This window comes from Mya arenaria, chromosome 12, assembly GCF_026914265.1.
Source record: "Mya arenaria isolate MELC-2E11 chromosome 12, ASM2691426v1".
In the NCBI taxonomy this organism is placed as follows: domain Eukaryota; kingdom Metazoa; phylum Mollusca; class Bivalvia; order Myida; family Myidae; genus Mya; species Mya arenaria.
Genome location: NC_069133.1, coordinates 2,429,927 through 2,451,369, shown reverse-complemented (window position 1 = coordinate 2,451,369; position 21,443 = coordinate 2,429,927). Strand labels below are relative to the sequence as shown.

Here is a 21,443-nt window from a genome sequence, read left to right as displayed (position 1 = left end):
GGATCTGTCAGTGAAACAGGAGTTGACTGGGGGTTACCATCATGGAACTGTCAGTGAAACATTAGACTGGCAGTGTATCTCATACATGTTCATTGATTCAGATTTGGACCGAATTAGAAGTATATAAAACAGCTATGTACATTTCATTGGGTCCAACAGACGTACTTATTCAGTCACTCACAGATATCGAGCTCAGAATAACATATATGGAACATGACCATAAAAGATGACATTAAATCTCAAAATGGATCCCAACCATTCTGTATTATATAAATGATGTCTTTGAAAATGGTTTCCTGTCAGTGTTTGGATTAATTCTCTTATTTTCGAAACAAAACTTACCAGACACAGTTCACATGAATAGCCACTTAAAAAAGTAAGGATATTGTATCATACGCTTTGTATTTTATTGAAAATTAATATGTGTACAATGGCAACGTTGACCTAGTTCAAACATGGAATTTATTTATACGATATCGATGAATAAAATGCTGTTCTTCTATCCTTCCTTACATGGTATAATTGAGGTCATGGGTTTTTCTGCTATAAAACAGGTGTTTGTTTTAAAAATAGTATAATAACTAGAACTTGTTATTAGCGTGGATGGTTTTATTACCTATTAATATATTTTATTTACTTTGGATGATCAGCTAAAACCAGATGGAAACAGAAAAATATCATAAACAAAGGTATAAATATAAATATATATATATTCAAACCTGTTCAAAATGAGCAGTGAGTTTCGTTTTTTTGGCTTCACCATCATTTTACTCTACAAATTAAAAAGAAAACACTTTTTGATAGGTATGTTAAGTTGAAGTCCTGTGTGATAATGTTTTACAGTGATAATGTTTTACACTGGATCAGGCCAATTTTGAAATAGATTTATATACATTTAAACTGTAAATAATTTTTGGTACAAGATAACACTTAAAACACAAATATGCATATATGGCACATTTAAAAACACAGGCTGATATATTTCAACAATAACACTGGCTTATATGCGAATTCTTACCAATGATACAGACATCGGCCATGAGGAACCGGTTTCCAAAATCAAAGGCCTGCTGGCATCCTGGTGATATCTACGTCCAGTCTTTTTCATCGGTTGACGCATTAACAGTGTGTTATTATGCTTCACCCGATGCTGATTAGATAACATCGCTTGCAGTTGCGTCATCAGTTCTACCAAAAAAATCGTTTAAAAGCAGATGGTAGGTTGAGAATTTGTTAAATTATTGCGCTCAGGAAGAACAAAGACAAATCACACGTCCGAACCGGATTTAAACTAAAGAACACGTGAGGACGGCGCCAAATAAAGAAGGGCGGACAATGAACATTCGGCAATCAGAAAGACCCCCCCACACACACACACACACCCCAAATAATTCTTGAATTTCATCAAAATTTATTTTATATGCGACCTCAAATTCATTGAGGCCGCCATTTTGAAAACAATTCTTAAAACTGCACCCTTATGTTGCAAAGACAGACAACAGGTTTTACATTAACATGCATCAATTCTCACGCCCGCAGAAAAACAATCCGAATTCTTTTTTCACTTTTTTTTTGTTTATCGAACTAATTCGGCGGCGGGTCCGTTAACCAAATCATTTAAAAAGGCCTTACTCTCATGACCAGATTCATTGAAGACGATATATCATAAACATATTGATTCCCTCAAGACAAGATTATATTTTTCGAATAGGTTCGACAAATTTTCGATGAAATAAAAACATATATAATTTGCTTCTTAAAAAGCACTTCTTTTCAAGAAAATAATCATTCATAACATTTCAATTTTTTTAATCTAGATATGGTCAATATTTATCGGTGCACTCGCCGTAGTTTTTGAAAACACATAGACAGGCATATTTGTGAGAGAGGCAACTGTGTACTTTCATGACACACATATTTTGTGAGAGAGGCAACTGTGCACTTTCATGACAAACATATTTGTAAGTGGGGCAAAAGTGCACATACATGACAAACATATTTTTGAGTGGGGCAACAGTGCACATACATGACATACATATTTGTGAGTGGGGCAACAGTGCACATACATGACAAACATATTTTTGAGTGGGGCAACAGTGCACATACATGACATACATATTTTTGAGTGGGGCAACAGTGCACATACATGACATACATATTTTTGAGTGGGGCAACAGTGCACATACATGACATACATATTTTTGAGTGGGGCAACAGTGCACATACATGACATACATATTTTTGAGTGGGGAAACAGTGCACACACATGACATACATATTTTTGAGTGGGGCAACAGTGCACATACATGACATACATATTTTTGAGTGGGGCAACAGTGCGAATACATGACATACATATTTTTGAGAGAGGCAACAATGAAAATCCAAGAACCGCACATTTGTGGAAGGGGCAACAGTGCACACGCATGTTACAAATATTTGTGAAATATCAAACAGTAATCATGTATGACACACATATTTGTGACAGAGGCAACAGTGTATGCACTTTTTCTTATTTTTGAATTGTTACAACTGTTTTGCCGTCAAATTTCCATTGTATTGATTTTTAAGGCGATAAGCTTTTTGCTTGTGAAGTTTTTTTCAATATCAATTAGTAAATGTACTTAGTATAAACCACAATATTTTTTATGGGAATAAGGATGTTTTGAATTCGTTTGATTTAAGTATTTTGCTAGGGCAAAGTCGATACAGCTTCAGTCATCTCCGAAATCTTCCAGACATAAGTGCTGTGACCGAGTTAGCTGAACGATTTCCCCCAGAGCAGGATATTAAACACAAGATATCCTGAAAAGACGCCGTCAGCTCTTCCTTAGCGTATTCACTTGTCTGTCACGTGATACTTATTGCTTAAAATAAAAAGTGCTGCGAGACTCCAAATTTTGTATCAGCAAAAGCAGTAAACTAAATTATGGAAACATTTTCACGACGTCGACTGCAAATGAACACTGTGCTCCTGTAATATCGATCGATGCATAAATTAAATGATTCTAGAATTCTTCGAAAAGTCCCATATACCATTTAATCAACAAAGTCATGGAATATTTGACGAACTAGAGAGCACCTTCCCTGTTATTAAATAAAATGTTGGTTTCAGATGTATGCACACACGCAAACCGCACGGAAACATGTCTAATCAAGGTAGAATCGCACTAATTATTAAAATCGTAGCTACTAATACAGCAACAAGGCATTATATTAAAAAAATCACATCACGCTTGTTTAAGAACTAATATCAAATTACATTTACTTCATTTTTTATCAATACAATTTGCTTAATAAGTTGCAAGAAGTTTTACGAAGCATCTAGCAACACGATACGTTTAATCACGGTAATTGTTAGTGTTGTAATTAGGTGTTGCTTTCCTGGAAAATACACACTATCAATGTCTTTGATCGCATATTGTTTGACGTCATAGTAAAAATTGATTTAAACAATGGTTCAATACGAGGAGCTGTCTAATTTTCATCATCAACAACATTTTTATCTCTAAATCCTTCAAAGCGTAATATAAGAAACATTAAAAACACAGGAGCAGGGTGCGTTGATATGCAACTTTCATTTGGCCACGCCCACCCCCACACACACATCAATTACCAAAAATGCAAAACAAATTCCCAGGCTTGTTACACGGCGAGTAATCATTAGAGCCATAACATTTTGTTATGTGTCGAAAATGCTCCAACGCGTCGTCCGTTATAGTGCCAATGAGTGGAATATGCATGTAAACAGTGAGTATGGTTTCTTATTTTTCAATTTTAGAGGTTTATACGAGTAAATTTAAACAAAATGGAGAATGTAGTTCCACATAGGAATGGCCATGAGATGGTTTCTGAGATGGCAAGGGAATGCTTTTTAATTTAGGTCATTGACTGTAAAATACCTTTTCTTGCAAATTTTGAGCTACGGAGTGATTTTTTTTCTCGACATATATAGCCCCGCCTCTTTTTCCCTTTTAAGACACCCATCTGAAAATATATAAACACAATCGTTAGATTTTTGCCTTATAACACATGGAAATACAGAATTGGAATTACCACAACCATTTGCTTTTAAGTATTAATTTATTAGACATAAAATTAACCTTAAAGTTCGCGAAGCAGTGTGGTACACGGCCTCTAAACGCTAGCTCTACCACTTTACGGTGGTGCAAAGAAAAAGAGCTGTCGACACTTCTGTGGTGGAGCTGTGCCCTATGTTTACATGAACAAACGTGAGTATGATTTATATTTTCATGCGTCTTGAGTGATGTCATTGAAAAAGTTTTACATTAAGCTCGATACGGGCCGCAACGTAACTCGACAGTTGCAGTTTTGTTTCGACGCCACATTTTTCAGTCTTTGAACAGTCGATTGGAAAGTGTATTTTTGAAGAAATTTACTGGATTACTTGAATTATTTACACACAATACCTTTCGGGTAATCGATTAATTACCGATATATTCCTACTTTAACATTTATATGTTTTGGCAACTAATTTAAACCGGAAAAAATGTTGAAGTGTTCTGGATAGAATGAAAAGCATTTTCAACATCAGAGAAAATATATTTGAAAAGTCTTTGTTCATTGCATCCGACGTAATATAATCATGTCCATATAAGTCGTTTGTTCTGAATAAAATCGACAGAAATAACTCAATTTGGTAGGAGTTAAACGTTTTAGACTTAATTTAGTGCTTTTTTACGCAAACAATTAGTAAAAAAACTGCAGAAAGTACTATCTAGTAAACACACCTTAGCTTGCCTGGAAAATACAACTCAGAAGAAAATATGTAAGTTGTATGTGGTTTATTTCATTTCTTTGATATTCGTATACAGCTACAGATGCTGAAATATTTTTGTGTGCAAAAGTTTGCATCGTTGACCCACTTTGCGTCAGAAACCAGGTCGCTCAGCCTCCATTGTTATGATGCGGGCCCTGGTAGCGCGTATGTAACACAAAAAGCCGGTCATTAACGGCACATGAATTTACTGAATAATGCTCGTTTTCTACCGATAACGCCCGATTGAATTTGTTGTTCCGGCACCAATACTGTAATTGAAGTTTAACGCCCAGTCCTTGGTTCTGGCCAGAATATTTGTCTACATTTTAATACGAATAAATAAATAAATAGCAGGTTTGTATATAGGCTTCTTAAAGGCTTCTGTGTACGTTACTTTATAATTTAAGCACAAACTATCGATAAGAATTAAAGTGGTTTTTTTTAAATATGTTCATTATAACCAAACCATAAACATTCAAATATTGACAACTTTTGTTTTAATGTCGACACAAGCATATCTCGAAGATAAGTACTATTTTAAATGACTTGTATTTGTAAAATATACGAAGCTGTTCTAGAGAAACTTGTTTTTACTTAGTGTTGCAAAATTTATCGAACATTCACTAACAATAAACACTGGTGTAATTGTACGGTTTTATGTAAATATTTTCATGGTGGTTTTGCTTTGCGTTTAAATATCGTTAACAATATATTGTAACTATCAAATAAATATAATTTATTCTTGTTGGATGTACTACATAAAAGTTCAACATCGTCTTGTGTTCGTGTTAAATGCACTAGTTTACGATTGTTATATACAAATGTCAATAACCTATTTAACTTTCTCTATTTCACTTACATTCTTCAATAATTTATTATTGTTTTCTTACAAATGTTCGTCACGACAATTCATCGATTAAATTAATTAAATTTAAAATGTTTCAAGAAGCATTTATATGTCAACGTTACTTAATAGATATGTTTGACACTAAAAATCCTGAATCTAAAAAATAATTATTGCTTCATAACACAAGCACCATCATTCTTTGGTACGGCATGCACGATTTGATATTGTCAAGGTTAATTTTGTTTTCAAAATGTGAACGTCGGTGTTGCATTTCAACACTTTCTTCAATCAAGTGATTTGATAAATAATGATAATGCAGGTTTTCTGGGACAACCGATTGGTATAAATAAATATGCAAAATGTCCATTACGCATGCGCAGCCAATTTAACTTGACTTTGCCTCACGTGAGGATATGCTGATTTTATGAGTTTTGTTTATTTGAAGCACCAGTAATAAATTTCACATGATTCTTTTGAATTTGATAGAACACTCGAAACAAAATTACACATATAACGAAATAAAACTTACCATTGCCATGAACAAAATAAAAGAATGGAGAAAAGAATAATTGACGGCTACTGCTTTCAGCCGAAAACTGCTCTTTAACAAATTTAACGATTTTCAATAAAGACCCATTCAGCCGGGTCTTTGATGTCTTGTTTAAATACTGGAAATCCATATTGTTGTGCTTAGGACAACCAGACTGGTATTGTATGCAGAATATTAAACTCACAAATGAATGTTTTTGAAACATGAATGAACACACACCAAGTCAATCTGAATATCATTTTTGTGGTCTGATTTCATTTTTCAAGAATAAACATTTTTGAAGACTTAACTGACACAACGTATTCTAGTTTATTTTCGATAATAATATATTTCAAATGTTAATATGTAGCAATGTTTGGTACTTTAAACGTCTAGTAAAGATAATTGTTTGTTAATGTGGATTTAACAATTTCAAGCGAAGCCGGCAGACCTCTTGAATTTGACAAAATAATTGCCGATTAAGTCCTCGGCTAGTTTGCCATCCTGTGTTTAAATTAACCGATAGCATGTTATAACAAATGTTCTGTTTAATAACAATGTTGTCGGCACTTCTGTCTTGTTTATTTCCATGCGAAGGATCAATGTACTCGGCACGTCCGACTAGTTTATGTCCATGCGAAGGATCTATGTACTCGGCACGTCTGTCTTGTTTATGTTCATGCAAAGGATCTATGTACTCGGCATGTCTGTCTTGTTTATGTCCATGCAAAGGATCTATGTACTCGGCACGTCTGTCTTGTTTATGTCCATGCAAAGGATCTATGTACTCGGCACGTCTGTCTTGTTTATGTCCATGCGAAGGATCTATGTACTCGGCACGTCTGTCTTGTTTATGTCCAAGCGAAGGATCTATGTACTCGGCAAGTCTGTCTTGTTTATATGTCCAAGCGAAGGATCTGTGTACTTGGCATGTCTGTCTTGTTTATGTCCATCTGAAGGATCTATGAACTCGGCACGTCTGTCTTGTTTATGTACATGCGAAGGATCTGTTTACTCGGCACGTCTGTCTTGTTTATATGTCCAAGCGAAGGATCTTTGTTCTCGGCACGTCTGTCTTGTTTATGTCCATGCGAAGGATCTATGCAATCGGCATGTCTGTCTTGTTTATAAGTACATGCGAAGGATCTATGTACTCGGCATGTCTGTCTTGTTTATGTCCAAGCGAAGGATCTATGTACTCGGCATGTCTGTCTTATTTATGTCCAAGCGAAGGATCTATGTACTCGGCATGACTTTCTTATTTATGTCCATGCGAAGGATCTATGTACTCGGCATGTCGTATCTTATATATGTCTATTTGATTCAAAGAACATATAACCTCGCCATGTCTGTCTTATTTCGTTTGATGTAGATGTCATGTTACAAAACGTTGCAAAACATCACAAGCAACTGTCAATGTAACACAATCTTTATTAGCAACACGGTGACTCCATTGAAAATGAGAGCAAGCATACCGCAATAAGGCAAATGTTGATGTATTGAAAGTCACCTTTTGTTTCTAGAGCTGTCTTTGAAAAACAATGTTTACTCACGCTATTTGATCATATACCGTTTGATATTGTATGGATTCACCAGTCGACTATTCTAAGACGGCCGGAAACTATTACGTCAATTGGGACATTTTAGACCAGCATGTTCGCTGCAAATAAATTGTCAGATTGATTGTATCGCATTCAAACAGAGAACTGAGTTCATATTATATGTTCAATACGTCAAAGTATTGTGTCGGATGTATTTTTAAAGTTAATTCAAATACTTGCCTTATTTCAATGTAAATGACCGTATTTCAAACACAACTGGATTTCAAATGTTTGTTTTCCATGATTTATAAGATTGGTACCCTGCGTTACTTTTTGTATTGTTAACATTTTGAAGAAAAGAGAATGAGGGTACCCGTCTATGATTCTTATGAACGACATGACGTGCACGGAAGCAAATCTAGTGTGAGCAAGATTCAGACTAGGTGTTTTTTAATAATGAGACATTGGCATTAGACCAGTGGATGATATGACTTGCCCTTGGACGTCTTTCCTCGAGCATATCTGCCTTTGTAAACTTTGACATTAGACAGAGCTCAATAGCAGACGTTTTCTGAAGAGAAAACTTAAAGGCACAGTACTGTACTTTCTTGAACATCAAGGCATTTGTTAAAGTTCTACTTAATCTAGCCCCAATTTCTCGAAAAATGTTAGTCCCTTGTAACACGATCAAGCTTACTATGTTTATCTTGCTAAGATTTAAGTTATATTTTTATTTACAAAATCATTTATAGAGGGAATATTGGTAAAAATTCATTTTAAACAAATAAATTTGAGTAAGTAACTGGCCAAATGAAATAATATACTTATGCTTGTAATGCTGAACAATTTTCGGTGGGCAGTTTAGAACAGTAACGCTGTTAATCACGTTCGATGTTGTTATTCTACTGTTAATGTGGTTAGAAAGTTCTTTCTAACCATGTAACAATGTAATATCAGTAGCCCTTTGGCAGGTATCGGAATATTCAACAACAGGAGGTTATAGATGACCGCCAATAACTGGCTGGAGTATCCGAGTTTTGACACTGCGTGCGTCTTTGATCAACTTCATTACGTTTTTTCTGGCAATCATCTGGATTTTTTTGCCTTTGTGTCTTTGAAAGGGATAAAAAAAACGAAAGGGGCATGCCTGATTTGTTTGATATACGGAAAATTGGCCGATTATTATACGAAATGAAATATCAATCCGTCTGTCACCTTTCACATATTGTTTTGCTTTCATAATTATCTTACCTAATACTCCTGTTCAGATTGACTTTATTTCTGTATAGCTTTAATAAAAGCTTTGTCATGTGAATGTCTGGGTATTTAAAACCCCAGTAAACTCATACTTCAAGTAACCTCGTGTTTCACAGACCGTTTCAAGGCGGCAACCCAACATTTACTGAAAAAAGCTATTTTGATGCATACATGGTCCGTTTGCGGTGTCTGTACGTTTGGAGGCTTTTGTTCCCATGTTTTGGGGGTTCTTGACTTGTGCCTCTGCACAGGATTAATGCTTGAAAAGTTTACTACGGGGTGTTTGAATGAAATTACTCGGGCTCATGCTGGATTCATTTGAATGCCTTATCTTTTCTTATGTCTGTCACTAATCGCGAAGAGATTTAACAAACATCGGAAACTACAGGGACAAAATAATATGCTTTGCTGAAAAATTACCAATTAAGAAATTGGTTCCAATTCAATTGTTTACAAACAGGCGGAGTTATATCGCTATATTACGCATGTGTAATAGAGAAGAATACATGATGCATTTGTATTATCGTATTCTGCAGACAATTCAAATTGAAATTTCAAGTTTAAACAATAAGCCACATTATAGTTTGAGTAACTATGCAGAAAACATATTATACAGTATGAACAGTTTTGTTGTGAAAAATATGATGAATTTTAGTCAAGCGCTCCACCACGACTATAAGCAATACCCATACATGTTATTAAAGTATTTGCGCCACCTAAAACAAGCAAACAATCACGCAATCAGTGAATATGCAACAAAATACTTAAGAATAAATATTTTACTTTATTTATAAATGATATGTTGATCAAGTGTCATAATGCAGATAAAGTTTAAGAGACAACCAGTTAGCGAGTACCGGATAATGAGTTCAGTAATAGTTGCGTTCGCTTACCCATTGTGTGTATACCAGGGGATAAATAACGTCATATGTGCTACGTCGGAAGACAACAGTTTGCTTATAATGAACACTTAAAACAAAGATTATTTTTTTTACTACACCATTTTTAATGAAACCAAAGGCAGTCTTTGCCGCTTAAGGAGCCCCGTTTTATTTCTGGAGTATGATAAGGTGATTAGCGTTATCCAACACTTCGACAAACTTGTTTCTAAAACAATGTTTTGACAGCGCTCCGTCAGACGTCCTTATTGAGAAAAGCTTTGTCGGTGTTTTAAGAAACTTAACTCTCTATCAAACTCTGGTAAAATAACGAAGTTGGGCCTTCGTAAGCGGCATTGACTGCGTTTTGGTTCATTTAAAATGGTGAAGAAATGGTGAAGAGTGTTCATTCGATATGAATATATGAAAAACGGCGCTCCCATTAAACAAGAATAAATGCCGAAACGGGGCTTATTTCTGGTTAATTGAATTAAGGCCATTTTCAAATTAAATTACCCAACCCACTTTTGTGATTTATAAATTTCGAACTATTGTGACAATGTATTACCTTCCGATGAAGCATTTATGACGTCATTTATCACGTGGTTTGTGATAAGTGTTTTCAGAAAGCGTTTATTTTATTTCTTATTTTGCTCTTATAATAAAGATGCATTTGAATAAAGTAGGTCATTTTCAATCTCAATCATATAAAATAGGAAAACGTGATAGTCCCTCTTGACTTCATAAGGGAAAGAAATCTTTGCAATTTTCTGTTTTCAAAATGGCAGTGACGTCATGAACATATTACACATTTATGATGTCATCTTACCGGGTTTGATGCCATCATTTGAAAGAAATCCAATTTCTGAAAAAGTTTCGTGTTTTGTTGTGGATATAACAAGATATCATCTCTACTTATAAGCTGAATTTAAAACGATCGGATACACGTTTTCTTTTGAATTCTGCTCGGTATTTCATTGTTGCAATGTATGTAGCGCGGGAAATTCCATTGCTTTACCAGTTTGTGGTTTCGGCAGGTGAAACAGGTATGGATTTTTTGCTGTTGTTTTCAGGGAAAAAAGCATGTGATAAAATAATCTAACACTCGTCATCCTATAATACACACATAACGCGTGTAGCAAATATTAAGTATGAACCTCGCCCATGCCTCGATTACTTACACCATTGTAATTGTATTTTTACATCAAGTATTTTATGCCTCGATTGAACAAGTTGTGTATCATATATAACGACTCATGACTGTCTGATCCTCTATATATTCATGTTGCCGTGTATCATATATTACGACTCATGAAAGATCCTCTATATATTCATGTTGCCGTGTATCATATAACGACTCATGACTGATTCTCTATATATTCATGTTGCCGTGTATCATATATTACGACTCATGAAAGATCCTCTATATATTCATGTTGTCGTGTATCATATATTACGACTCATGAAAGATCCTCTATATATTCATGTTGCCGTGTATCATATAACGACTCATGACTGATCCTCTATATATTCATGTTGCCGTGTATCATATAACGACTCATGACTGATCCTCTATATATTCATGTTGCCGTGTATCATATAACGACTCATGACTGATCCTCTATATATTCATGTTGCCGTGTATCATATAACGACTCATTACTGATCCTCTATATATTCATGTTGCCGTGTATCATATAACGACTCATGACTGATCCTCTATATATTCATGTTGCCGTGTATCATATAACGACTCATGACTGATCCTCTATATATTCATGTTGCCGTGTATCATATATAACGACTCATGACTGATCCTCTATATATTCATGTTGCCGTGTATCATATAGCGACTCAGGACTGATCCTCTATATATTCATGTTGCCGTGTATCATATATTACGACTTATGAAAGATCCTCTATATATTCATGTTGCCGTGTATCATATAACGACTCATGACTGATTCTCTATATATTCATGTTGCCGTGTATCATATAACGACTCATGACTGATCCTCTATATATTCATGTTGCCGTGTATCATATATAACGACTCATGAAAGATCCTCTATATATTCATGTTGCCGTGTATCATATATAACGACTCATGAAAGATTCTCTATATATTCATGTTGCCGTGTATCATATATAACGACTCATGAAAGATCCTCTATATATTCATGTTGCCGTGTATCATATATAACGACTCATGAAAGATTCTCTATATATTCATGTTGCCGTGTATCATATATAACGACTCATGAAAGATCCTCTATATATTCATGTTGCCGTGTATCATATATAACGACTCATGAAAGATTCTCTATATATTCATGTTGCCGTGTATCATATATAACGACTCATGAAAGATCCTCTATATATTCATGTTGCCGTGTATCATATATAACGACTCATGACTGATCCTCTATATATTCATGTTGCCGTGTATCATTTAACGACTCATGACTGATCCTCTATATATTCATGTTGCCGTGTATTATTTAACGACTCATGACTGATCCTCTATATATTCATGTTGCCGTGTATCATATAACGACTCATGACTGATCCTCTATATATTCATGTTGCCGTGTATCATATAACGACTCATGACTGATCCTCTATATATTCATGTTGCCGTGTATCATATATTACGACTCATGACTGATCCTCTATATATTCATGTTGCCGTGTATCATATATTACGACTCATGACTGATCCTCTATATATTCATGTTGCCGTGTATCATATATAGCGACTCATGACTGATCCTCTATATATTCATGTTGCCGTGTATCATATAACGACTCATGACTGATCCTCTATATATTCATGTTGCCGTGTATCATATAACGACTCATGACTGATCCTCTATATATTCATGTTGCCGTGTATCATATAACGACTCATGACTGATCCTCTATATATTCATGTTGCCGTGTATCATATAACGACTCATGACTGATCCTCTATATATTCATGTTGCCGTGTATCATATATAACGACTCATGACTGATCCTCTATATATTCATGTTGCCGTGTATCATATAACGACTCATGACTGATCCTCTATATATTCATGTTGCCGTGTATCATATATAACGACTCATGACTGATCCTCTATATATTCATGTTGCCGTGTATCATATAACGACTCATGACTGATCCTCTATATATTCATGTTGCCGTGTATCATATATAACGACTCATGACTGATCCTCTATATATTCATGTTGCCGTGTATCATATAACGACTCATGACTGATCCTCTATATATTCATGTTGCCGTGTATCATATATAACGACTCATGACTGATCCTCTATATATTCATGTTGCCGTGTATCATATAACGACTCATGACTGATCCTCTATATATTCATGTTGCCGTGTATCATATATAACGACTCATGACTGATCCTCTATATATTCATGTTGCCGTGTATCATATAACGACTCATGACTGATCCTCTATATATTCATGTTGCCGTGTATCATATATAACGACTCATGACTGATCCTCTATATATTCATGTTGCCGTGTATCATATATAACGACTCATGACTGATCCTCTATATATTCATGTTGCCGTGTATCATATAACGACTCATGACTGATCCTCTATATATTCATGTTGCCGTGTATCATATAAAGACTCATGACTGATCCTCTATATATTCATGTTGCCGTGTATCATATAACGACTCATAACTGATCCTCTATATATTCATGTTGCCGTGTATCATATATAACGACTCATGAAAGATCCTCTATATATTCATGTTGCCGTGTATCATATATAACGACTCATGACTGATCCTCTATATATTCATGTTGCCGTGTATCATGTAACGACTCATGACTGATCCTCTATATATCCATGTTGCCGTGTATTATATAACGACTCATGACTGATCCTCTATATATTCATGTTGCCGTGTATCATATATAGCGACTCATGACTGATCCTCTATATATTCATGTTGCCGTGTATCATAAAATACGACTCATGAAAGATCCTCTATATATTCATGTTGCCGTGTATCATATATAACGACTCATGAAAGATCCTCTATATATCCATGTTGCCGTGTATTATATAACGACTCATGACTGATCCTCTATATATTCATGTTGCCGTGTATCATATATAGCGACTCATGACTGATCCTCTATATATTCATGTTGCCGTGTATCATAAATTACGACTCATGAAAGATCCTCTATATATTCATGTTGCCGTGTATCATATATAACGACTCATGACTGATCCTCTATATATTCATGTTGCCGTGTATCATATAACGACTCATGACTGATCCTCTATATATCCATGTTGCCGTGTATTATATAACGACTCATGACTGATCCTCTATATATTCATGTTGCCGTGTATCATATATAGCGACTCATGACTGATCCTCTTTAATTCATGTTGCCGTGTATCATAAATTACGACTCATGAAAGATCCTCTATATATTCATGTTGCCGTGTATCATATATAACGACTCATGAAAGATCCTCTATATATTCATTTTGCCGTGTATCATATAACGACTCATGAAAGATCCTCTATATATTCATGTTGCCGTGTATCATATATAACGACTCATGAAAGATCCTCTATATATTCATGTTGCCGTGCCAAAGAACAACAATATTTGCTTTGCATTTTTCTGAAAAACGGTAAATCATACGAAAGAACTTAGCTCGTGGGTTGCACCTACACACATTGTTTTTTGGGGGAGAGGAGGAGGGTCTTACTTTATAGGCGCTGTGTTTGTTGCCTCAAGTGGTGCTCGTTGATTGTCTGTTTTGCTTAGGTTCACGGGTTGGGTGTGACTGCAGGGTTGCACCTGTAGTTTTCATGATGTCATCCTTGTCAGTTAAAGATTTATTTACTAAATAATACCCAGGCGAGTTGCTGGAATCTTTTAGATTTTGAGACATAAGATTTAAAATATTAAAAAGAATTTAATGTAACCATAAATACATTCGCACTGTAAATCGAAAGGTGCAACGCGGTCGTTCTGTAAGTTTCATGTTTAATCCGTTTGCCATTATGCCCAAGTTGTATTCTTATAAACATTTAACCATATGGTAATATCCTCATTAATGAATTTTATGAAATTGAATTCTTCTTTAAACTTGTTTTGCTGGTTTGTTTAATTCTCCATCAATGTATATGTACTAGTATCACATTCTAAATTTTATTAATCATGTATCTGCCGCCATGCAATGTGTGAATATTGTTTAATTAAAATTCATTTGCCACATTATGGCATGAGAGAATAAACGATGTTTAAATTTAATTGAACTGAGTTCCAATAGCGATCAATATTACAATTACAAGTCAGAAAATAGGATCCTTTATTTGACAGCTCGTCAGAACTAAAGCTTGCTTTAGTATTTTGTATTGGGTTCAATGTCCATTTTTATCTTGACCGGATTTTTTGTCAATCATGCTGTGTTCACATTGTACCTTGAGATGCAATATATTTCAAGGATCATCTCATTTTTAATTTAGTCTCTTCTGCAATGCAAGATACGGCGGGGAAGCCAAACAATTAAAACAATCGAAAAGACTTTTCATTTGGTTTTGAGGTATCTTTTCCATGAGTTAAACATTACATTTTTGTTATTTTCAACATATTTTGCTGTGTTAAAGGATTTGAGCAAATACAATTTATCAGAGTTTTGCTGAAAATCTGAGTGCATCTTAACAAAAATGCATATTTCCTTTGGACATTAACATTACAAGCATATTGGCACGAGTTCACATGTATATGAGTGTGGTTCAAACGGCTTCAAACATTCCAATGAACAGAAGACTAAGGGTCGTAAGGCCTCTTGATGATGTCATTCCAATATAAAGAAGACACGAAGATTCAACATCATATTGAATTGGACAGCATAAAGGCCTTGAATATGAGCGGCTTGATTTCCTTTATCGCTTGGTTATCTATTGACAATAAATGAGTTCAATAGTCGGAAAAATATACGACACAGAGTTACGTATAATACAGTAGTGTTCCTAAGAGCAGCAGTAAAGAACCAGCAATTAACTAACACACAGTTACGCATGTTTTATCGCTATAATTTGTATTTATGAGTATTCTCTTAAAAGTATGAGTTGAGTTCATTTGTTTCGAGTAATTGTCAAAACAAGGATAGGAAGTGAAAAATATCATTTATTCAAATTAAATGACGGATACCGTTACCAACGAACAACAAAAATGTCAGAATCAAAGCTGGGGGTAAATTAAACGCCATAAGAACCCCCAACCTCAAAATTTGTATTGGTCATATTTATGTAAACTTTGTTTTATAGAGGAGTATGCATTAAGCTGTAAAACACATTATGTATATTGCAATGATATATGTCCTGATAACGCACACACTTTTATTAACCAGGTTTTCAACGAAAACTAAAAATAGAAAAATGGTTTCTGCCCAATAACTTTAGTTAGCATTGATAGATATTGACGAAACTTGATGTGTAAGTTGCTTATGTGAAGAGCTAGCTTGAGATTGCTTTTGAGTGGGGAGGGGCTATGGTCAAGGTCACTATTACTTAAAATAGAAAAATGGTCAAGGTCACTGTTACTTAAAATAGAAAAATGGTTTCTGTCCAATAACTTTAGTTCGCATTGACAGATATTGATGAAACTTGGTGTGTTGGTAGCTTATGTGAAGAGCTAGCTTGGGATTGCTTTAAAAGGGGGTGGGGCTATGGTCAAGGTCGCCTGTTACTAAAAATAGAAAAATGTTTTTTGCCCAATAACTTTAGTGAGGATTGATAGATATTGACGAAAGTTGGTGTGTAGGTAGCTTATGTGAAGAGCTAGCTTGGGATTGCTATTGAGGGGGAGGGGCTAAGGTCAAGGTCACAGTTACTTAAAATAGAAAAATGGTTTCTGCCCAATAACTTTAGTTAGCATTGACCGATATTGATGAAACTTGGTGTGTAAGTTGCTTATGTGAAGAGCTAGCTTGGGATTGCTTTTGAGTGGGGAGGGGCTAAGGTCAAGGTCACTTTTACTTAAAATAGAAAAATGGTCAAGGTCACTGTTACTTAAAATAGAAAAATGGTTTATGCCCAATAACTTTAGTTAGCATTGACCGATATTGATGAAACTTGTTGTGTAGGTAGCTTATGTGAAGAGCTAGCTTGGGATTGCTTTTGAATGGGGTGGGGCTAAGGTCAAGGTCGCCTGTTACTAAAAATAGAAAAACGGTTTCTGCCCAATAACATAAATTAGCATTGATAGATATTGATGAAACTTTGTGTGTAGGTAGCTTATGTGAAGAGCTAGCTTGGAATTGCTTTTGAGTGGGGAGGGGCTAAGTTCAAGGTCACTATTAGTAAAAATAGAAAAATGGTTTCCGCCCAATCACTTTAGTTAGGATTGACAGATATTGATGAAACTTGGTGTGTAGGTAGCATGTGAAGAGCTAGCTTGGGATTGCTTTTGAGTTGTGAGGGGCTACGATAAATGTCACTGTTACCTGAAATAGAAAAAAAATGCCAAATAACTTTTGATAGCATTGATAGATATTGATTAAACTTGGTGTGTGGGTAGCTTATGTAAAGAGCTAGCTTGGGATTGCTTTTGAGGGAGGTGGTGCTAAGGTCAAGGTCACTGTTACTAAAAATAGAAAAATGGTTTCTGCCCAATAACTTAAGTTAGGATTGATAGATATTGACGAAATTTTGTGTGTAGGTACTAGTAGCTTATGTGAAGAGCAAGCTTGGAATTTCTTTTGAGGGGGGGTCAAGGTCACTGTTGCTAAAAATAAAAAAAATGGTTTCTACCCAATAACTTTAGTTAGCATTGATAGATATTGATGAAACTTAGAGCGAAGGTAGCTTATGTGAAGAGCTAGCTTGGGAGGTGGGGTCAAGGTCACTGTTCCTAAAAATAGAAAAATGTTTTTCTGCCCAATAACTTAGTTAGAATTGATGGATAGTGATGAATCTTAGTGTGAATATAGCTTATATGAAGCTGCAGATTGAACTTGCTTTTGAGGGTGGGGAAGAAGGTCAAGGTACTTGATTTGTTGAGTGTAACTTACAAACTTAAGGTTTTTTTCAAAAAGCAGACAACTGATATTTTGAGAATATTTTACAAGGCAAGTTAATTTTTCTGTTGATTTATAGAAAAACAAAACTTTCTTACTTTATTGGGTAACAAGTTTATGCCTTAATCCAGCTTATGGCACTCTTGCAGCATTGGTGATGCAGTATTGATTAGAAATTTGATTGACATCTTGTAAGATTTCCGTTGCAGTATTGTTTAGAAATATGATTGCCATTTTCTCAAATATTGCTCAGCAAACAGTGAATTTACATTTTATAAAAGTGTTAATAATCAGATTAAACATTTGTCATTGGTATTCAGTGATGTTGACTTGCAGAAAGTTAAATCATTGTCATATGCAAAAAAATAGGTAAAAGATATTCACATGAGACTTAGTATGAATGTTGCAGCGAAACTAAACACATAAGATACTTAATTAGAGAAATTTTCAGTTACGTCTCTTTTTGATAAAAGTAAAGATAAAGTCATGCAACAAATTAATTGGCTATAATTTCTGATTGCCCATAACAAAAACCTGATTTCGTCGCATTGCGGCGCTTCTAGTTACATATGAACCTAGTGCATTTGCCTTTACAATTTTCAATGTGTATAAACAATTATCACAACATGTTGCTTATAATATCCGTGAATCAGTAACCTTGTCCATACGTTTTCCCACTTAAAATAATTTAACGACTATTTGGTTTGCTAATGTGGTCATACCACGTGGTTTGTTACGTCATATTGATATCGCCTAAAATAAGCGAGGTTCGAAAAAGAAAAACAAGAACAATTATCATCAGGGACTTGAAACTTTTACGAAAAGAGCAAATTAAGCCGAGACTGATATTGAAGTGTGAACAGAAAATATAAACAAACACAAAAAGGTTTGCATAAAACACTGCAGTATTAAATATCACAAGCAGAACAAAGCTGCAAAAAAAAAATACTTGAAAAAAACCTGAACTGCGCTGAAACATGCCACATAAGGGTACAAAATGGTCTTAAGAATTGAGGAGAAAGATAATTGCGTGGAAATAGCTCAAAAAGACAAAGACATTAAAGGCAGCAAAGAAAAAAAACAGCATCTCAAATTGCATGCCAGAAAAAGAACTAACATCGACAATAAAAAAGTTCATCCGCTGGAAATGAGCTTCGTTGAAAAGATTCCTTTCCGTCTGATTAAAAAAACACTTCCAAACAAGACAATTCATTGCAAAACAGTAATACAATGTCAGCAAAACCAGTCCTTCAAAGTACCACAGCTTGGCAACATACCAAAACAAAATGTGAAAAGGCCATAAACATAACTCCTGCTAAGGAACAAGTGTTATACGTAGGTACTTCCAACATCAGGCGTCACAGTGAAAATAGCATAAATGGACAAAACTAAATTGTTCATAAAGAAGTCATATTTACTACCAAAAAGGTCATTGACTTTGATCATTTATCAATAATGTTGAGGGACCGGACATCGTATTATTTCAGACAACGTGCACGAAATACACCAACAAAGCAAATGTGGTGATTTCTTTATTGCTTCCACGAAAACAAAACGTCTTAATAACAAATAATAAGTGCTTAGTCTCCAAATATATATGCAACTTGAGCATGTCAGTTTAAGAGACAATAGTAATCTCGCATACAGGGGAGAGCCACAACAGGGAATAATGCTATATTGGAAGCACCTGTCATATCAGGGGACACAGATCCTGGCCCAGAACATCAGAATAAAACCAACAATTACAAAATATCACCGCCCTTGTCTCCGGATTTAAACTATTGTATGTGCTACAATGATTCATCGATATGAATGTTTGTTAACGCTTGTATACTGATCGTCATGCTGTGCAAGTACGTCCTATTTCCATCACTCCATGACCTTGAAATGTGTATTCATTTCAGTGTGGAATTTTCACTATGTCAACAAACAGCACATGAGAACATTCTTTCATCCCTGTCTGTTGGTGAACCGGCACGTTCCCAATGACCCTCCGACTTTCCTAGACACGGGTTGATCCAATGACCCTCCGACTTTCCTTGTCACGGGTTGATCCAATGACCCTCCGACTTTCCTAGTCACGGGGTGATCCGGCACATTCACAATGACCCTCCGACTTTCCTAGACACGGGTTGATCCAATGACCCTCCGACTTTCCTTGTCACGGGGTGATCCAATGACCCTCCGACTTTCCTTGTCACGGGTTGATCCAATGACCCTCCGACTTTCCTTGTCACGGGTTGATCCAATGACCCTCCGACTTTTCTTGACACGGGTTGATCCAATGACCCTCCGACTTTCCTTGTCACGGGTTGATCCAATGACCCTCCGACTTTCCTTGTCACGGGGTGATCCAATGACCCTCCGACTTTCCTTGTCACGGGGTGATCCAATGACCCTCCGACTTTCCTTGTCACGGGGTGATCCAATGACCCTCCGACTTTCCTTGTCACGGGGTGATCCAATGACCCTCCGACTTTCCTTGTCACGGGTTGATCCAATGACCCTCCGACTTTCCTTGTCACGGGTTGATCCAATGACCCTCCGACTTTCCTTGTCACGGGTTGATCCAATGACCCTCCGACTTTCCTTGTTACGGGGTGATCCGGCACATTCACAATGACCCTCCGACTTTCCTTGTCACGGGGTGATCCGGCACATTCACAATGACCCTCCGACTTTCCTTGTTACGGGGTGATCCGGCACATTCACAATGACCCTCCGACTTTCCTTGTCACGGGGTGATCCGGCACATTCACAATGACCCTCCGACTTTCCTTGTCAAGGGGTGATCCGGCACATTCACAATGACCCTCCGACTTTCCTTGTCGCGGGGTGATCCGGCACTTTCACAATGGCCCTCCGACTTTCCTTGTCAAGGGGAATGTGCATAAAAATGTTCTGCTGCCCCCAATCGTTTCTGTCGACTGTTAACGTGACGAAAAAATCGTGCAAGGCTGGTTTTTTTTCATCGGTAAAAGCCTTCTTACGATCTGATGTAAGTACCTTTTGAGAAAATAAGGACAGCATTATAATTTATTGTATGCGTTATAGAGTTATATAAGTAAAATAAAAGTGATATTTCACTGTTCAAACAGTGAAATAAAATTTCGATATGTTTCACTGTTTATAAATTTACCCCGCTCACACTTTCAAATCAAACGTTAAAGCCCACGGGGCTGGGACACAATTTCAATTACGTCATAACTGAAATGACGATACGGTTGCATAATGAGTTCTGAAAATCAACAAATAAATGACATTTAGTATCCTTTTTAGGCATATTATAAAAAGAAAATATATGTTCATTTCAGTATAAGATCGCAGTATATTTAACCTCGTGAACACCACAGGTATAGAAATCAGTCGTTGCCATGCCACTCGTGTAATATATACCTTTTGGTACTCATTCGGTTAAAAATACTTAATGATCTTACACCGAAAAGAACAATTATCCTCTTTATATGTAACTACCTTTAAAAAGTTTTATATTTTCTCAAACAAATTAAGTTTCACAAGGTGAATAGT

General features: G+C 35.7%; 1 protein-coding gene across 1 annotated transcript; it reads right to left on the bottom strand.

Annotated features, from left to right (window-relative positions):
• Nucleotides 1-20,036: 20,036 nt before the first annotated feature.
• On the bottom strand, nt 20,037-21,325 carry LOC128211640 (TRAF3-interacting protein 1-like). Its single transcript, XM_052916635.1, has 3 exons — nt 21,312-21,325; nt 21,091-21,122; nt 20,037-20,551 (listed from the first exon to the last, which is right to left on the bottom strand). Exons 1-3 carry the CDS (start codon nt 21,323-21,325, stop codon nt 20,037-20,039), a joined length of 561 nt encoding a protein of 186 aa, XP_052772595.1.
• Between the last annotated feature and the right edge of the window lie 118 nt (nt 21,326-21,443).

Bases quoted from the DNA above. Each gene is read 5' to 3' on its own strand.
- LOC128211640 (XM_052916635.1), bottom strand. The intron at 20,552-21,090 runs GTGGGCTTTAAC...CCCCGTGACAAG, and splicing joins TGAAATTGTGTCCCAGCCCC to GAAAGTCGGAGGGTCATTGT.